At 42.4% G+C, this 20,227-nt stretch overlaps 1 protein-coding gene across 2 annotated transcripts in view; it reads right to left on the reverse strand.

Annotated features, from left to right (window-relative positions):
- The window catches only part of DDRGK1 (DDRGK domain containing 1), a 35,844-nt gene that overhangs the window by 4,427 nt on the left and 11,190 nt on the right, over nucleotides 1-20,227 (reverse strand). For both annotated transcript variants that reach the window (XM_027660510.1, XM_027660511.1), the window contains exons 3-6: nucleotides 15,150-15,256; nucleotides 13,415-13,516; nucleotides 5,020-5,142; nucleotides 2,922-2,960 (exon numbers count right to left, since the gene is read on the reverse strand). In XM_027660510.1, coding sequence (XP_027516311.1) covers nucleotides 2,922-2,960; nucleotides 5,020-5,142; nucleotides 13,415-13,516; nucleotides 15,150-15,256 — 371 coding nt within the window. The remainder of the gene's footprint in view (nucleotides 1-2,921; nucleotides 2,961-5,019; nucleotides 5,143-13,414; nucleotides 13,517-15,149; nucleotides 15,257-20,227) is intronic.

Raw genomic sequence — 20,227 nt, forward strand, 5'->3', positions numbered from 1 at the left:
TTAAACCAGTGAGCTCTGTGGAAAGATTGAGTGCCCTGACCCACTTAGGGGAAGACTCAAATCCATTTGCCAGCTTTTATCCTGGACTTTTTCTTACATTAGGATGAGCACAATAAACAGCCATGGACCTGTTCTCCTGGCATTTGAGTTTCTTGGCTGCTAACTTTAATTTCCAGTGCGCTTTATCAAGATCCTTTTTTCTCTGAGAGATGTTTCAAAGTACCTTTTAAAATCATCACTGGAATATATCAGCACACACACGAAATCCAGCCAAGACTGGCAGCATTAAGTGCTTTAGACTGTGTTACTAATGTCATGTGTATTAATGCCACAATAATCTTCCTAAGCAAGCAAACACCTTATTAAAATTGTCAGTGTTGGAACTTCAAACTGTCACTTTGCTTTTGACAGAGATTCTTCCTGCAGGTTTCATCAGTCAGGGCACAGTCACCACTGCTCACATCTGTTTTTATGCTTCTCTGGAGCTCCAGAGAAAACACCTGGTGTGCTCATCTGGAGCTGCTTGGTTCCTGTTCTCTTCTCTGCCAAAGCTTTAGGGACTCATCTGTCTGTAGGTGTTTGTAAGGAGCTTGGAAAACACAGAACTGTCGAAAAGTTCAGTTAATATTCGGGACCACATTCCTAAAATCCATATATATATGGCCAACAGGAGCTGCATCTCCATTAACAAACGCAATAGTTCAAACAATAAACTCATTTGTTTCTTGGGAGTACGACTGGAAGGACACTGAAGAAATCAAGGGAGGCTGGAATAGATTAATCTCTTTTCATTAATAAAATCAGACCCAAAAAAGCCCCCCACAGATTTAGTAGTTGTGAAGTTCGATGCAGCCAAGCTAGAGAACTGAATACCATGGACTGAACACATGGAACTGGAACCAGTCCATGGAATTCAGTTCTCAGAGCTGGGAACTGCCAACATTCGTCACATCTTCTTTTAAAGGGATTGGGGGGGGGGTGTTGGTGCAAAGCCACATAAACAAGAAAAACAGGACTTAAACCTTCACTTAAAGATATTCACCCTCAAGGACCAAATTTAGTGGAAGCTTTCCAGGACAGATCCTGCTGTGAATAAGAGCCCAGGGGGTGGGGTGGAATTAGGATGCGTTCCCCACACACATTCTGAAATATAACGACAATGTGAGGTCCCAGGGGAATCAAACACTTCACCACATGCTTCACGTTCTAGAAATATGCTTGATTTCCATAGAGCAACATATACACATCCATATTTTACAGAATTCCTTTAATTTTAGGTGTGATTCTGCTGCTGTCCTCGGCAAGGGATGAAACGGAGCAAGAGGCTGCATTTTACTTCCAACACCCTCAGGAATGAAGCACGGGGTGAGATATCTCCAGTCAGTTCTAACAGCACAATAAGTTATTCAACAGAAGAGCTAAATTCAATTTTACTTTTTAAAAAATGCCAATTACTCTTAATTTATACATTTTTCAGACAGCTCTGAGCAGCTCAGCGCCGCTTCCTGTCAAGAGTTTCTGTGAACAGAAGACGAGGGCAATACATAATCTATATATTAAGCACACATGCAAGATTAAAGAAAAATACTTAAAGTGATGCCCCAGTTCTGCAGCTCATCTCCACAGAGGAAATCAGGTGTTGAGGTGCTTCTGAATTCGGTTTTCAGACCGAGTTTAACTTCTCTGACGTCAGGATGAAGTGACTAATCTAAAACTAGACACGTGTGTTAAACCCCGAGCTGAGACTTTGTGACTAATCTGTTCCACCACAACCACCAGGGCAATGGGCAGAACCTGACCCAGCTGTGGCATCCCTTGGGAGCTCTCCCAGTGTTCGTGGAAGATCCCAAGGGACACTGAAACCTCCTCTTGTTTTACCTGTGTTATCCTAAGGCATGGGAGCAGAGGGAAGCCCAGCAGAGCTTTGGAAGGACTCCACACTGAGCTCTTAGCCCTGCCTGGCAATCCCTCACACCCTAAGGAGACTTACCCATGAGGCAAATCTGTTTGTAAGTCCATGAGGGAAATCCAGGGTTTTGCTGGGATAACAGACAAGCAAAACTGGCCCAGAGTGCGAGATTTTGGATTACAAAATGGTTAGGACTTCAGTAAGCATACAGGTGATTTGCTTACTAAAGAAGCCTTTCACATACACACCACACATCCTGAGAGTTCAGTTTCCATGGAAGGAGGAAAGGGATTTATTAGGACAGAAGATTTACATAACATTGTTACAGTATGAGGAGAAAAATGCATCTGACCTTTGATACAGCAACAGTGGAGAGCAAGGCACTTGTCCTTACAGATCAAAAGCAGAAATCCCCATGAACACACCACAGGCTTTAAATACCCAACCTCACAACATGATGAAAGGGAGACTAACACACCCTGTTTAAAACAAGTGATCTTCTTATCAAATATCCCTGCCAAACATTAAGACAACTTTGTGAGGACAATCACACAACAAGCTGGGACTGACCTTTCCAAGGCAGTGTTTGAGGCACAAACACACCCTGGATGGCAGCACGTGCTGGTACAGCAACTCTCACTCCTGCTGAGCTCAGGTGCAGAGATTGTTTTCTAAAGCAGCGGCTGATTTTCACAAACAAAAAAGCCTGAATGTCCCAAATCCCAACCTCCAGCAAACATTAAACTTTTGAAGGTCATTTACCAGGCCTGTCTTTATAAAAAGAGGGTAAGAGCCACATCCTGCCCCAAAAAGCCAAGACAGAGCTGTAATTACAAACCCTTTTAACAGCTTATGATGGTTAAGTAAATAAAGCTTATCTAAGGTATCACTTTTGTTACTTGCTGAATATTTAAGCAAATCAAAGAGCAAGTAAAGATGTCCCTCTTTGACAAAAGGTATTTGACAAAATCTAACAAGTGGGGAAGGAGGAGAAAGACCAATTGCAGCTTACCTTAACGTATTCCAGGAATTCCAAAAGAAAGCTGCGAGACTGGACACAGTAAGGAAAACAACTGTTATTGTAAATTCATGAACATTAAATGCATCACAAACTTACTGAGTACAAACATCATAGAACGGTTTAGATTGCATAATTCTGAAGTTTTAACTGTACGCACCGAGATACTGAACTGGAAATAAAAATTATCTAAATTTAACCTTATGAGGGATTTATGACAAGTATTTTCTAAGACAGTGTGGCTCAGGTACAATGTGTTTTCTGAAAGGAAATCTTTGTATCTTTTACTCTTCCCATCACTGAAATAACCATGAGTTTGAGCTTCATTAAGTTACATACGGACACTGAGGATGTTTTGTAGAGAGGTAAAACCCACAATGACTCAGGACACAGTTCCTGCAGATGCCAAACATGGAGGCCCAACCCTTTTACAAAGCCAAGCACCTGAAATCCAGTGCTTTCATGTGAGCAGCTCCATTTCCAAAGGCAATGCAAACAACGTGCATTGAAGTTAAGAGGAGATCAGGTTACTCCGCAGCCCTGGAAATCAATCAGCCTTAATTAACTGCTTTAGCTCTGGACTCAGGAGCTTAATTTTCAGCAGGAGTTTCGGGCACAGCAGCCCCAACAACACAAGGCAGAGTCAGCTTTGTAACAGGACACTGAAGTGCTTCATCCACCACAAGGCAAGGGTGGCTTGTCCTTTCTGCAAGGCCACTGTCTGCATGTTCTCATTTCTGAATATGACTTTTAAATCACCTCCAATTAAAGTTCTAACTCCCCACCCTGACCAAAGTTATCTCAGGTTGACATCCAGGCATCATCAAGAGCCTTCCAAGCTGTTCAAGGTGAGAACACCCTTCTCTGTTCTCACATATAGAAAGATTTATTTCTTCTTGACAGGCAGCTGTGGGAACATGGGCAATAAACACATTCCAGCTTTAAAGGGTGCCTAAAGTGGAACAATTTAGTATTTAGGTACAAACTCATCTTCTAACAGGATAGGCACAGATTTTTGAAAGAACTTTCAGTGGAAAAATCTGCATTTTGCTGTTCTCTGCACCCTAGGAAATTCCTATCACCGTCTCTTTGGGTTAATCCTGGTGAGATGGAGGAATTTTTCTTCATGGGAAGGGGTCCACAATGAGAACTTGTAATGGGCCAGTATTGCTTGACATCAGGCACAAGCCCCTCAGCTCAAAGCCACTCTCAGTCACACTAAGGCAAATCCATTTAATTCAACAGGGTCACTTCAGCAGAGGAGCAAATTCACAGAAGGGTGAAATAAATCCTTCTCATGAAATGCAGTGGGCAGCTCAAATTTGGCAGCTACAACCCAAGAGCAAGTCCTGCATTTGATGGCAAATAAATTGAGTCTAACAGGTTTTCAGCAGACAGAGCAGAGAACTCTGCCTCCCACAACAGCAAAACCTCTTCAAGTTTGCTGTGATATTATACCAAGTCTCACATTTCAACCACCATCCCCAGCAGCTCATTTGCAGGCAGTCACAGGAGAGCATGCAAGGATGTTTTGCATGAGTTTGAAATATTATCATTTGCAACTTTAAATCTATGATTTTCCAGAGCATAACCCACAAGCACCCAGGCTGTGTCCTGTGAATTCTCTTAAAAAAAGTTTTTTAAGACAAGAACTTGGTTTTTCATTTGATTTCACAGCAGGTCTGTTGGTGGAGAAAATAAGGCCAAACCCAAGCAATTGCCCCCAAGATCTGTGGGCACCACCAAACTCCTAATTTAGCTTTGTAGGCTCACTCTTTATGGGTAATGACAGTAAAAGATTATCTAAATTCCAAAAGGAGTTTTATTTCAGCCCTTGAATGAGGGAGGAAAGGACTCATTTCCAGTGATATGCATTTCCCTTAGCACTCTAAACTAACTCATAGGGGTCTGGTATGAGGAACTGTAGCATTCCCCAGGGAATATTCCAGGTTAACCTGTGCCACAGACACAATTTAGCCCTCACAAGCAAAAACCTTTGGCTGACTCCTCCTTTCCAGTTCATTTTACAGCAGACAGAATGCAGTGAGTGCAACAAAGAGAAAGGAAACTGCAGAACCAGCCCAGCACATACCTGTTCCTCTGTCATTGACTCTTCAACCCCTTCCTCTTCAACTACAAAACTCTCCTTCAGCTTCAGGTACTCTTCATACTCTCTCTTCTCCTCTTCTTCCTTTGCCTTTCTTTTTTCCTCTTCCTGGACAGAAAAGATGACAAGGGGTCAGTCTGCTCCTCCCCAAGCTGGGTTTAGTTTTAAGTGAAGCAGCAGCTTCTCTCTCTGCAGTCAGGAGATAAGAACTTTTCTAAAACGAGCTGAAGTTCTCCCTTGGTGGCATCACTAATTTCACAGGCCACCCCTGAGGCAGTGACCATCTCACACACGGTGTGAGCTCACACCAGACACCAAGGCTGGCTCTCACCAGGTCTGAGAGAGGGCACAAAACCACTCTTAAATAGCAACCTGCTGGCTTAATTTGCATGAATTTGCTTCTTCTGCAGATCCCGTGACAGGAAGTCCCTGCCCCAACTGCACTTTGATGCAACAGCCTCATTTTTTGGTAACTGGCCCCAATTCTGCTCTGACACTTGAGCACTCTGGGAGTGACAACAAGGAGTCACACTGGTGTCCACCTGTGCGTGGGAAGAAGCTCCTTCTGTAAAAGTTACAAGCAAAATCAAGTTTTCAAGTAAAATCTCTTCCTTATGAAAACTTTCCTTCAGCAAACTGTGCCTATGTGGAAGGTAAAGAACAGTATAAAGTATTTCAGGCATAGGAAACAAGGTATGGTTGTATTAAAAAAGGGGGTTTTGCATGGTTGGCTGTTAACCAAAATCTTCAGGCTCTGCTTTTAGTTATCTGCAGTAAAATACTTTGTTGTCTGCCCTGAAAGAAATATTAAAGTCTTAAAAATAACCCCACCAAAATGCCAACCCAGAAAACTCCAAGACCAACATCAATGACATGGTTTTGTAGAATTCACACATTCACAAAGCAAAATTGTGATTAAAGGTTTGGGAATGTGACAGATTACTTAATAAGTTATTAAAATAAGAACAGGTTTTTACTGGGAGTTCATAAATTCGCAGCTTTCCATGATTTTCTCTTAAAGTTTATTTTGCTCTTCTCCAAAACACTTTACAAGTGTAAACTCAAAGGCTGGACTTGATGATCTTGGGAGGAGGTCTTTTCCAATCTAAATGATTTTATGACTCACAGATAATAAAAGTGGTTCCTTACGGGACTGTTTCCTCCACAGAGAAATTAATGTTTGTGCAGCACCTGGTACAAGGAGATTCCAAATTGACTGGCCTCTGGCTCTATCACATTCCAAAGGCTGATTAAAAACTTGGACAGATGAGTTCTTCAAATTTCAGTGGCAATCTCAGGGCATTCCTTTGCCATTAGCACAGGAATTGATCTTTTAAAGAACAATTATATTGATTTTTAAAAGCTTGCCATGCTGCATCTTTGACACTAATATGGTAATTGCTTCCTTTAATAGCTGGAAAGCAAACATTTGTTCCATTAAACCAGGAACAGACAGGGGCAGGTCATTAAATATATTGGAAAAAATCCATATTAAAAAAGATGCCCTGTAAGGCCCAAACCATCAAGGTACCAGAAGTGGGGATGGGAGAATTGCCCTTCAATAAAAACCAAAGAGAAAAGAGTATTTGGTTGCCATTTTATTTAACCACATTCCCAGAAAGTCAGGAGAAAGACTCTTGCCAACATCCCAGGATGAGAAAAACAGGACTGAAAGGATCTGACTGTATCTGCAAAGCCAAAGCCATTTTTTTAAACTGCTATCTCATGAAAAATCTACAGATCTGAGGAAGCTCTTGAGACAAAACAAGACCATTTTTGGGTCATTCATCACTGTAACAATTAGCCCAACAGCACATTTTCTCCCTATAAGCATTACAGGTGCCAAGAACAACAAAACCATATTTCATTTGGAAGTGACAACAATTGTTCCTTTCTTGTAAATGCAATAAATTTAATCTTGATCCTGGAAAGCCATGAATAAGGTTCTTCCCCTGGTCTATTAGAGAGCTTGTAATTCAGCAGGGTTTGAAAATGAGGGGAAAAAAAATAGTCACAAAACCTGAAAACTGCTTTGGCAAATAATTTCTAGATGGTTCTACAAAATAAATAAATGATCAGAAGACAATGTCCCATTTGTAACTGAGAGCAACAATAACTAAAATGTATTTTCCAGTTTCTGGACAGCCTAACAAATGAAAAAGGCTCCTCCCTGTCTTCCTTCCCTACCTGAAGAACAGCATCTTCCATTTTTTTAAAGCATCTCAGCACTTCCATCTCCAACACAGGCAGAAAAGCAGCTCTGCTGTGAGACTGGCAAAGCACTCAAGCTACCAGCCCTTTTTCTTTTGCTCAAAAGCCAACAGGAACCCGTTTTCCAGATGCTAAATTCTGGTCAGCAAAGCATTTCCAGGTGGTCTGAGCCACTGCTCTGGTAGCTGAAGTGTGTCAGCCCTCCAAGCTTGTAGCCTCTTCTGTAACACAAAGTATTTCCAGATGCTTTTTCATCTAATAATTAAAAATTCATGCACAACCTCATACACTTGACAACCTAAATTCACCTACGATTCAATCTCTGCAGAAAAAGAAGGATTTAGCCAGGCTGTGACCTGGTCCAGAGCCAATAGCAGGGATGAGTTTGCCCAAATACACAAGGAGAATCGATGAGGAGCAGGAAAACCTGGAGCAGTTGGGATGTCTGGTCGCATTTATTCCCAGCTTTTTTCCCCAGAACAAACAATCTCACTTTGACAATATTTTTACTGGGGAAAAAAAAATTAATCACGCAAACCTTTCTTCCTTCTGTTCTTTTCCTGTCAAAATGCCCACATTATCACTGCTGGGTTGACTCTACCTCTGCTTGCACTGGTCTCATGTGCAACCCCAGAGCTTCCAGAGCTCCATGCAGTCCATGGATCTTCAGCACTCCAGGAGACCCAGCACATTATCCCACTTCTCCCACATGCTCGAATCATGCAGCAGTTCCATGGAAGCTTCAGGGTCACATTTAGGCAGCAGCATTCCCACAAAACCCAGTGTGTCTGCAGGAATAACCCACGGGAACAGGCTCAGCCCCTCAGGGTCTGCTCAGGGAACGGAGCCCAGGCCTTGCTTCCTGCAAGGGCACTCGGCTCAAATACAGGTTTTAAACCCCAAATCTTGGTCTGGCAGGTTTTTTGAGCCCTCCCCACTGAGATCTCAGCAGTGCAGCAGTGGCTCAGAGCTCAGAGAGGCTGGGCCACCTCCCCCAGCCATGGGTGGGGTGCTGGGGAAATCCCAGCAGCCTGGAAATTTGGTAACTGCAGATGCTTCCCTTCAGCTGCTTTTATTTTTTTTTGTCATTTTTTGAGGCAGGTTTGCCTCTCTCCTCATTTACCTAAATGTCACCCAAACTGTGGAGCACTTGTACAGTGCAAAGACTGCTTTTTGGTCAGTTCATTACTCTGCATGTGAAGAACAAACAATCCCACTTTGACAATATTTTTATTGGGAAAAAAAAATTAATCACTCAAACCTTTCTTCCTTCTGTTCTTCTCCTGTCAAAATGCCCACATTGTCACTGCTGGGTTGACTCTACCTCTGCTTGCACCAGTCTCATGTGCAACCCCAGAGCTTCCAGAGCTCCATGCAGTCCATGGATCTTCAGCACTCCAGGAGACCCTTCCCAACATCCTTACCCCTTCCTATACTGGATTTGGTCAGCACCAATTCCCTCTGCACCCAGTCCCACCTGCTCACCAAGGACCTGGACTTGCTGGGAGGTTCCTTTCAGATCATCACCTTCTGCTTGCCTCTCACCTTCATCCCAGGGATTATTTCCAAACACATTCCTCGTGCCAACTGCACAAGGGCCCAGCCTTTTGACAGGTGAAACCCAGAGCATCCTGAAAACTCTTGCAGGCTAAAGCTGGATTTCTGGGATCACAAGTTTTGCTGAGGAGGTTCTGGGATGCTGCTTGAGTGGAGATGTATCCCTGCTAGTGAGGAAGGCAGAGCCAACACTGGACACTCTCCAACCACCGCCTGTACCTGTCATTCCTTTGTTTCTGACTGTTCCCTTGATTTGCAGGATGAGGAGGAGCATCCTGGTTCCCGTGCCAAGTGCTCAGAGGTGCATGGACCAAAGAAACCCTCCTTGCAGAGCATGCAGGTTTTGTGCTGTTAGTGCAGCTCCTGCAGGAAGCAAGAAGGGACTTTACGGTAAATAATTTGGCCCAGAGCAGATGGATCTGTAGGAGTTCTGTCCCCCTCACTGCTTAGGCAGAATAAGTGTCCTTATCCCCTCAAAATCAGAGGAGAATGAGTTTTCTGCAAGCTTTTCAACTTGTGCTTCTTCAAAAGGAATCAATTTTCAGGAAAGGATACACACTTGAAAACTGATGCTTGAACTGGAGTCGTCTCCATCAGCCTCCAGAAATGCACTGTTTATGTATGAAAAAATGGATGTAAATGCCAAACAGATAATGAAAAGCTCTGCTGAGAAACACTCCATGCTCACATAACGCTAAACATAATAAAATCACTGAAAATTGGTGCCACTTCTTACATGGTCAAGTATCAAATCAAAGAGTCAAAACTTTAGGGTCTGAATTCTCAAAAAGCTCCAAGAGGACCCTTGTGTTCATGGTTGATCCTCCCTTTCCATAGCTCTGAAGATCCAGGCAATTTTTATTCAGGGACTTAAACACAAACTTACAAAAATCCCTGTGCAGAGGTAAAGATCAAAAAACAAAAATAAAAAAAATAAAGAAGCTCTCTTAAGTGAGCAAACAGCAAGGTTTTGTATGAAGACCCCGCATTGCAACATCAGAGGAAGTTGGCTCTCATTGATAAACCAGCTCACCACCAAAAAACTCCAAGAGGTGAAAGGGAAATCCCCAGGGCAAAGCAGGGCTGAGGCAAATGCCAATTATAAAGGAGCTTCCTCAGGCCTGCAGCCAATCAGGTCAGCAGAGCACTGCAAAGGAAACCTGAATTTAAAAATATATTATCTGGTTTGCAACACTGAAGCCAAGGGGCAACCACATTTTATTTATAAGTGCATACAAATGTATTTAAATATAAGCAGGGGAGTATTTTTCTCAAGAATATGCAATATTTTAGCCCCCATAACTCCCTTGAAGGGAGTTTAGCATGATTTTGGTTGTACTTCTTGGGAGAGATAGTGAACAAAAGGTGAAATTGGAATTTAGCTAAGAAAGCTGGCTGTGCTTGTTTGGGGATTTGCCACTGTCTCTGTACCTGCAGAAATACTCTGATGCGCTGGAAAAGGAAGGGAAAAATGAGGTTATCTGACAGCTGTAACAATTCTCAGACAAAATTCAGTGATAAAATCTAAATTTCTCATGCCTTGTGGCATTATATAAACTACAGCAATGTGAGTAGTCAAAATGCCTCCAAAAACCACACAACCAGCTGGATTTTACCTCATGACTATCAGTCACTACTTGACCTACCTTTCAGGATTTTGCCTTTCCATCTCCTAATTTATAGGGGGGAACAGCATCACCCTGTGTAGTCCACAAGGGCTTACTGGTGACAAAACATTCCTCGTGGAAAGGAAGGATTCCTTCCCCAGAGGAACATATAAATGACATTTTATCCTATGTATTCTCCAAATCCCACAATAAACCCAATGATCCTTTCACTGCTTGCAGGGGCCTAGAAGAGAGGCACCATCCTCTCCATCATTTGCAACAAGACTGGAAAGATAAAATGATATGATCCTAAAGACAGGCTCTGCTTACAGGCACAGTAATCAAGTATCCATTAATTCCATTTTTCTCCCTTTCCATCACTCTGTCAAGACTAAATCACTGCAGGTTTGTTGTTACCAACTCCCTGTGGTGCTGCTGCCTTTGCTGAGTGAAGCAGGAATTGGAGCAATGCAGCCTAAACACGGACAAGTCTTGAATTGTTCTGTTTCCTCTTCAAGACTTGGATAAAAACAGACTTAAAATTACTAGAAAACAGTTGAGGATGGACCTTAAATATTGTCAGATACATTTACTTTGACACACGCTCAAAATGTTCAGCAGTTCCTGGATTATCAATTTAGACACAAGGAAAAAAAATAAAATGTTGAAAGGGTTTTCCTCTGAGAGGCAGAATAATGTTGCTCATGTAGCCTGGTGGGTTGGCTTTGCTCTCCTGATAAATACTGGGAAAAATAAGCAATCAAAGCAAACTAAAATGGCTTAAAACGACAGAATTTAAATATCTGAGAAAGGTATTGGCTAAAGTGAACAACAAGCTGGATCCTGGCATTTGGGCAGTCCTCCCAATTCTAGTAAGTACTCCCTTGGATTGTTGTGCACAGAATTTAAAAACCAAAACAAATAAAAAAAAATCAGAGCCCAAAAAAAATCGCCACCACCACAGGTTTATATTCCTCTTTTTCACTGAGCCTTGCAAAACAGAGGTGGAAGTGCTTTAGTGCAGTCTTTACTAGGAATGCTGAAAACTAAAATAAAAATAATAAAACTTTCCTCATTCAAACAAAATAAATTATGGAGCCCTAAAGTGAATAGAAACAATTAAAAAAATATATGTTAATAAGCACTCTCTGTGTGAAGAGATCTCTGGTTAGAATTTCACCCTTACTTTCTACTCAACTTTTAAACCATGGCTGACTGATCCTGATTATCCAGGTAAACCCCAGGTCAAACCCACAGGCAATCCCAGGATAACATCCCTGTCCTGTGCTACAGCTTCCTTTGAGCAGGTTGGCCAAGCTCAGCTTCAATTTGGTTTTTTTGGAACTCTCCTGCCCCCCCTGGAAGGACCTAGAAGTTCCAGTGCCACTGGAAGTGACACTTACACAACATCAGTGTCCAGCCAGTGCATCCTTCTAATTCCCTCAAAGTACTGGAGTCATCCCAACTCACTCTTCAGGGTTTCGAGGATATTAAATTCTCAGAACCGTAGGAAAATATTAAAATAAATAAATCAATATATCAGGGAACTGAGTAGAAACAAAACATGTAAAGGAATAAATCACTGGAGGGAAAACTTGCCATCTGAGTTCTCCATTATGCCAAGACCCACAGAGATGGGCTTTAGAGGCAGCCAGAGCTCATCCTGCCCCTTTCCAAGCTGGAATTATGAAGGGGAGAAACTGGAAATAAATGGGAGAAAAGCAGAGTGGCTGCAGAGCCCAGAAGGCAGGAGCTGGTGCTGCTGGAGTGTGTGGACAGGGAAAAAGAGGCAGCAGTGGATCCAGAGGAAGCCAAGTCTGTTCCACCACACCTTTTGAGTGGCCACGATCAGCTGTTCAACCTCAGGGTTCACTCTTTGACCCCCACCAGGTATTTCTGAATTCATTCATCTCTCTGGAAGGGAAGCTCTGGAATTACTGATCTCCTGGAAGTTTGTTCAAGCTGCTGTACAAGTCAAAGTCTTGGGCTATGCTACATAACCTGATGTTTAGAACAGACATTCTCCTCCTCCACTTCAACTTCTGAAATTCAGGAGACTTGTACTGATGAAAAGGAAATAAGAGAGTTCAGAAGAGGAAAGATTTGGGGGGGAATAACCCCACAGGTAAATGGATATTCACATAAAGATCTCATGGATACAATCTGCATGTGGAACATGTACATTATTTCTTTAAAACATTGCTTTTTCCTGCCTTCATGCCCCCAGCAGAGGAAAGGGAAAATTGTCTTTTCCTTTCTTAAAACGTTATCAGCAACACACTCCACTTACACACAACCTGCACTCAGAACAAATTAAAATAAATTTACAGACCAGAGACACACATTTTCATGCACATAAGTATCCCAAAAAATTCCCCAGTGAGAGCTGGAGGCTGTGCTCCCCTGGGACAGCAATTGTTCAGCACAGGGTTGTGCAGAACGCCTCGGTCCTGACCTCCAGCAGCAAAAAGCCACCACAACTTGCAGCAGCACCAGAGCATGAAGTTCTCAGCCAGCAGCACTGATGCCCCGAGTACACAAAGCAGCTCTGAACTAAGTTTTCCTCCCTCACTAGTGAAAATTATTCAACAAAAGCATTTCAGCTGAGCAGCACCTGTTTTTCTGGGTCACTGCTGCTGTCACACACTGTCACGTGCGCAGTTTAGAAACCTTGAACTGGGAGGCACGTGTAAATATGGATAATTGGAATAAAATCATATGATTTTACACAACAAAAGTTGCAAAATCGCTTGTTGATGCCTTTCCCTTTCTGCCCTGCTGGTCACAGCTGGCAGCTCAAAGGGAACAGGGGCCCAGGGAAGTTGGGAAATCTCTGTCCTCGGGAGACACTGGGAGCTCTCCTGGTCAAAGTCCTGAACAAGCAGCTCTGCCTGGACATGGTTTGAGCAGGACACACAGAGTTCCCTCATCACAGATCTCACACAAAGCAATTCCAAAGACAAACCTGGTCCAGTATTTCCATGGATAAACACAACTAACCCCACCTGTCGTTCCTCCTCCAGCCGTATCCTCTCCTCTTCTTTCCTCCTTTCCTCCTCTCTTTTGGACTCAAGTCTTCTCCTTTCTTCTCTCTCTGCTTCCTCAGCCTAAAAAAAACAAACATTATGCAAACCAAGCCTTACTCTTCCTGAGTGTACCTTTTTTAATTTCATACTGTGATAGCATGAGGGGGTTTCTTACTGTCTTCCTAAATCCATGCTCAGAAAGAAACATTAAAAATAATAATAATAAAAATAAAAAGTCAAAACCATTTAACTTCCCTTCCCCTTTAGAATTACCCCTCTCCCTTGTATTTATCTGTACCTCAATAAGGCTTTAAGTTTATTACTGTAGTAATATTAAGCCATATTGTGTCAAGGCATTCCATTTCTCCTCACTTAAAGTTTAGTTAGAATGGACCCTAAAAGGAGAGGAAAACAAAGGATTGGGAATATAAACTCTGTGAAACCAAGTGCATTCAAATTCATCATTAACCTGGGCAAAATCTCTTAAAGAAAATTTTACCGGTCTCTTAAAATACTTTTGGTTTTGTTTTTAAGCCAAAGGGATTGTTGAGAAATGGGGGAAAATAAAAAGAGTGTTTAGCATATTTTTTATAGATTGTTTTTCTTCAGTGTTTTCAGTACACTTGAATTTGAAAATACATTAAGAGAACAAGCAGAAAACATTCAAATGGAGGATCAGTGGCTTTGAATGTTTCAGAGAAAAAGCCCCAACCAAGGAATTTATCTGTCTGCATGGGAAAATAAAAATCAGCATGTTTTAAAATGAAATAGAAGATTCCTCACTCTACCAACTGATGCTCATCTAATTTCACTCAACTTTGCTCAGCTTTTCCACAAAAAAGAGGCCAGTTAAATAGAATGAATATGGAAAGTAACAACACAGTGATGAAAGCACTGAGTGAGTGAGAAAAGGTTCACAATGGAAGTTTATAAAGAACATAATATTTAAGTTTATTACCAACTGCCCCATCTACAGGACAGGTACCACTACACTGTAAAGCAGACACTGGATTTAAACCTCAGGGGACACTAAAATCCCCAAGATGGGATTTCAGGAGCTTTGTTTGGACTCTCTACACATTAAAAATCTTCATACAGAGTCTGCAAAAAATATAAAGAACAACTCAAAGGAATTAGTGCACAACTTGCTGCCTTCCACAAGCACACTTCAGAAAGTTGCAAAGAGCCTGCTGCTTCCCTGGAATTAACAGCAAAATGCTTTTCATTGTTCCCAGTCCATAAAAACAATAAATGGATGATCCTCATGGATCCTTTCCGACTCAGAATATTCTGTAAACACAGGTAAAGCCAAACCAAGTTTTTGCACTATGAGAGCACATGAAACACCACTCACAACTGCCCACGGTTTTGTCACAGTGTCACAACAACACCGTGTGGGTTTGGGGGTATTTTTAAGGGCAGACAGTACTGACATTAAGGCACAAGCCAGTGGAAACATCTAATAAAGAGCATTGAAGTTTTAACTCCTTTCCTCCCCACAAAAATGCCAGAGAACTGAATGGAAAGAAAACGAGACTCTGTTTTCCCTCTTGGGATATGACAGAAAAAGCTGAATTTACAGTTTTAAAATAAAAAAACCAATGTTTGTAGTGATTCCACTGGTTTTGCCTTTCTGAGGTGTCTCTCCCCCCCAGTTCTTTGCTGAGCTGTTCAGGCTCTGCTCAGGGCTTGATACGTGGCAGGAAACACTCACCTCTCTCTGTGCTTTCCTGGCTTGTTTCTCCTCTAATTTCCTCTGCTTCTTTGCTCCAATTTTCCCAGACACCTGAAATTCTGGCACCTCCTCGGCATCCTCTTCCTCTGCAACATTGCACAAATGACAAATTGTAAACTGCCTGTAAGAAAACCTCCCTTTGAGAAAATTCCCGGGAAAGCAGCAGCAGAGGGAAAGGAGACACACACACACACGCTTCAGGCAGGACCTATTGGATGGAAAAAAAGGCAAAAAAAAAATCATACAAGCCTGCCAAAGCCACAGAGCAGAAGTAACAAGGCAAACACACAGTCAAGTGAAGGCAGAAGTAAAAATTCCCTTGATCTTTTGAAGGAAGGCTTTTCACGAGTGTTTCCTGCTTTCCACAACTAAAAGAGGCATTTTCTCTTACACATAAATTCAGGAGACTTGTATTGATGAAAAGGAAATAAGAGAGTGCTAATGGTGTCATTATGTATCTGCTGAACGACTGACTTTCTTCCCAGTCACCTTTAGGCTTTGCACTACAGACATCCATTGAAAAAGTGGGATTCAGAGGCACACCACTCATTCACTGGTTCTGGCTGGATATAACTAATCTTTAAGGGAAGAGGGAAAAAAGTCCCTGAAATGTAAACCTGACTGGAAGAAAATGACATGTAAGCAGTTGCCTGTTTTATTAGTTCCTTGGTTGTTTAGAGAGGTGATTTCTGCCACTGTGAAATATGGGAGAGTCTTGCTCAAAGGGTGTGCAAATGAGTATTTCTGCTCTCTCAGGGGCTAAGGAAGAAGAGTTTTAAAGGCTGCCACTTCCTCAGGAAGCTCAGGAACATCTGGCCACCTCATTTCCTGGTCTACAGTAGTCCTTGATCCCACCACATAAGCACTGTGGACTGACTTCAACATTCCAAGAGAAATCTTCAGCTCACTCCATGGAACACCAAACAAGACATGGAGATTCACGTGCCTGAATCAGATGGCAGGATCAAAATGGAAGATCTTCACATGTGGCTCCCTTTCTGGGTAACATAATCGATCTTTTGAGCATCCACAGTGCTGGTATGCTTGATGTTGACTTCAGATCCAGACTGGAAGAGATTTGCCAGGGCTGGTGCCAGGATGTTTTCTGTAGGGAGCTCTCTGGTCCCCTTTTTGGGAACCCCAAAAGCTGCTGTAAAAGGGGTACATGGATGAACGAGACCCCCTCTTCTTTTATATGCAGAATTAGGTTTGAATCACTCTTGTTTTATTGATTCCAAGACACAGGACAGGACCATGGTTAAGCCACCGAGACACATCATGAGAATCAAACGTAACTGAGAGCTGTGTAGGTGGCTCTCAAATAACTGAGCTGTTTTCAGGAGATGGAATTATTATGAGCCTGGTTGCTGAATTGGGCTTCAGAGAATTACTGGTGCCTCATTACTGAGATGATCAAAAGGGTTCCCCCTTCCTACACCACACAGAGCAACGGGCGATACTCAGACTTGACACAGTTGCTTCTGCACTTCTGCTGAAGCTTAAAATAACTTTATTTATATTTCAAATAGGGAGTCAAGGGGAGTTCCAAACACAATGGGTGAGCAACCCAGCATTAGCAGTTATTACTCCAAAATGAACAGCTCAGTACTGGTATTATTGCTTAGAAAATTATTTCTGGCAAACACCACAAGCATAAAACACCATCTATGACACTGTTCCACCTGAGGCTCTGAGGGCTTCTCAGATTTCATCTATATTAAGATTACCTGAGCCAGACATTAGGCAGAAACCTAAGCAAGGCTTTTAAAGCCTTGTTCCAGTCCTGGATCAAACATGCCTTTGTTCAGGAGCATTTGCTTTCCTCCTGTTTGAAGCATCTGATGCGATCCCTGAAGTGCCATGGGTGGTGCAGACACAGCCTGTGATTCAGCAGAGCTTGAAAGGCCAACACTGCACTAAACCTGGGTGCAATTAATGTGTTCTAAATAAACCTGAGCGTGCTGACAAGAACATAAACACAGGGTAAAAGTACTTGCTGAATCAATTTGTTATTACAGCAGAGCATCTCCACCGAAAGCAGAGAGGTTGCTGCACGCAGCCAGTAAGATTTCTTTATTTAATTTTAAAAAAAGCAGCAGCTTTTAACAATCACTTTTGACACACTCAGAGCTGTGACAATAACAGGAGACTCCATGGGGGGGTCAGTTCCATAGGAATGTGCATTCCACCTACTCCTGACCCTCAGATGTGATGCAACATGTTAATTGTGTGTGAAAGCAGTTTATCATCACCCAAAGCACTACAGTTGGGCAGCGTGGGTATGCACTCAGCTGGGAAACACAGGCATAAGACATCATTAAAAAAGCCAGAGGGCAGGGATAGGTGGGATACTGAGAATGAATTCCTCCCTGTGAGGGTGGTGGGGCCCTGGCCCAGGTTGCCCAGAAAAGCTGTGGCTGCCCCTGGATCCCTGGGAAGTGTCCAAGGTCAGGTTGGATGGGGCTTGGAGCAACCTGGGCTAGTGGAAGGTGTCCCTGCCCATGGCAGGGGGGTGGAATGAGGTGATCCTTCATCTCCCTTTCAACCCAAACCATTCCATGATTTCCAGAGCTTGCAAAGTATTCCTACCAGTTTCCAGCACCAAGAGGCAGGAAGCAGAAACAATCTGACTCAGAGTGATGTTTTCACACCATTTGACATGTTCTGCTTTACACAAACATGGGTTTGCTCACCTGGCCAAGCTGAGAGGCACAGCTTCAGGGAATCTTTGCTTTCCCTTAATATTTTGAACATACTGAGAGGCAGCACAACAGGAAAGAGTTAAAAGTCACAAAGGCTGAATCTCTTGAAATTTACAGATTACTTTTCAAAAATGCTTCCTAATACCATCAGCTGGAGTGCTGATGTTTTCAATCATGACAGGAATTTACGGGCTACTGTATACAAAACATGCAAAAAACTCCAAAAGAAACAACCAGCACATATTTTAGTTATCACAGAATCACAGAATGGTTTGAGTTTGAAGGAACTTTAAAGATCATCTCATTCCCCCCTCTCCCATGGGCAGGAACACCTTCCACTAGATCAGGGTGTTCCAAGCCCCATCCAACCTGGTCTAGTTGTCCATGTCATTCATGTGTCAAAGGGTCCAGAACTTGCATTAAGTTCTGGAATTGAAACAAATGGATTCCCATCCATGAAAAAGAACTCAAAAAAAGTCCTTAGGGCAGAGCCAGCTGCTTTATTTACTATTTATGCAGCACCTAAATAAAGGAGTAGAGAAAAGAGGGGGAAAGATGCCAGTCAAAACAAGGAGCTCATCTTGAAAGCAGATGATGTTATTAACAGCATGTTATTAATATCAAAGAGATGTGTGACACCAGCCATTGAAGGGAATTGGACCAACATATGGAAAGGTGTGGGCACTCCTGAGTAACACAGCCCTGTGGTGGGACTAATAATAGCCTAATAACTAGTCATAATTTTTATATTTTTTTTTAATTTCTTAATTTAATTTGGTGTATCTCCAGTTTAGAAACAGAACAAGACATTGGTTAATTAATCTGAAGCCATAAAATCAGTCAACGCTTGGGACAGAAAAAGTGCAGCACAAACAAAGGACATCAGACCTTTAGAGCAGAACTCAAACAATGAAGTTTATTCTCAAATAAAGTCATTTGGCAGAAGTGAGAAACCACACACCTCCCTCCCCCTTCCACAGTCTGTGCTCGAACTGGCTCCAGGACAGACACACTGTGGGCACTTCGACAACACCAAGCTCACTGTATGAGTAGCAGCAAGTCAAAATTGACTTTTGATTCACTAGTTGGGATATTAGTCAAAGTTTAACTGTACTAGAAAGGTTTTCCTACTGATTAAGCATTAAAAGGATTTCAACCACCGCAATTAATGCAGCTCCATTTCACCAGAACCGTGTGGGACCAACATCGCTGCTTCTAAATTTACACATTTTCCAGATCTTTCAGCACTCAGAAAAAGTACTTCTTATTTTAAGAAATTTCAGCACAAACACATCCTTCTCAGATTTATGCACAATATCCATCACGGAATGGGGATCAAAAATTAATTTTTAAATTATTTTTCCCCCAAACTAGCAGAAAACACTCACGCAAGATTTTTTTTAGCTGCAAGATTTGAATGCTGAACTTAGATGCTACAAAAAGCAACAATGGGCATTTTAACATGCCCAATTATAATTTTTAAAGCGTTAAAAACCTTTTTTGTTTCGTGCTTTTCTTTCTCAGTAGTGACTTACAGTTAAAAAGAATAATTCTGATCTCCAAGTCTTGCCATGCAAAAGAAGAGAGGAACTCATGATTTCATTTATGCTGGACTTCAACTTTTCTTTATCATGTTTTATTTACAAGCTGCCAAAAGTACAGAGCCCATAGCCTGTACCAGTTTGGAACAAATAATAAAAGTAACCTGACAAAACCAGATTATTTCTTTGATGCAGTCCTCACTTTCTGTTTGTTAAAAAAAACCAAACCAAACCATAACAGCCCACACAAAAGTCCCATTTTTTGGCAAGACTTTTTGCAACAAGTCAGAGAGGTCATTCCTGAGGTGTGGAAGTGAGTGTCTTTCAAAACTAAACCCTTGAAATCCTTCCTGGAAACCTACTGGGCTGTTTAGGCTCTCCTGGGACATCCTTCCCTTCTGCCTCATTTCTTCACGGAGCTCCCATGCTCCCACCACACCCAGGGGGCTGCCCAGTGGTCTTTGTTCTGCTGGACACTTGGAGATGGCTGTAATTTCTTAGAGAAGTCTGTTTTCTTTGTCACCTTGCCACGATCGAGGTAATTACGCTCACCATTTTCAGTCAACAAAAATGCCACCCCCTCACACCAACAGCAGCAAGTGTTGGTTCAAGACACCCTTTCAGGGGACAGAAACCCTGGACTGCAAAACCTGTGTCCTACTCTCCAACTACCCAAACAACCAGGCAGGCAGGTTTTCTCCTCACATGTTTGCACAAAGTCAGAAATAGTGTCCAACAGCCCTCCAAGCTAACACACATTTGCCTCACATCCTCAGCCTCGTTATTTTTACCACAGCGGGGTCAAAATGACCCC

Source organism: Corapipo altera, unplaced genomic scaffold (assembly GCF_003945725.1).
Source record: "Corapipo altera isolate COAL_440 unplaced genomic scaffold, ASM394572v1 295, whole genome shotgun sequence".
In the NCBI taxonomy this organism is placed as follows: Eukaryota; Metazoa; Chordata; class Aves; order Passeriformes; family Pipridae; genus Corapipo; species Corapipo altera.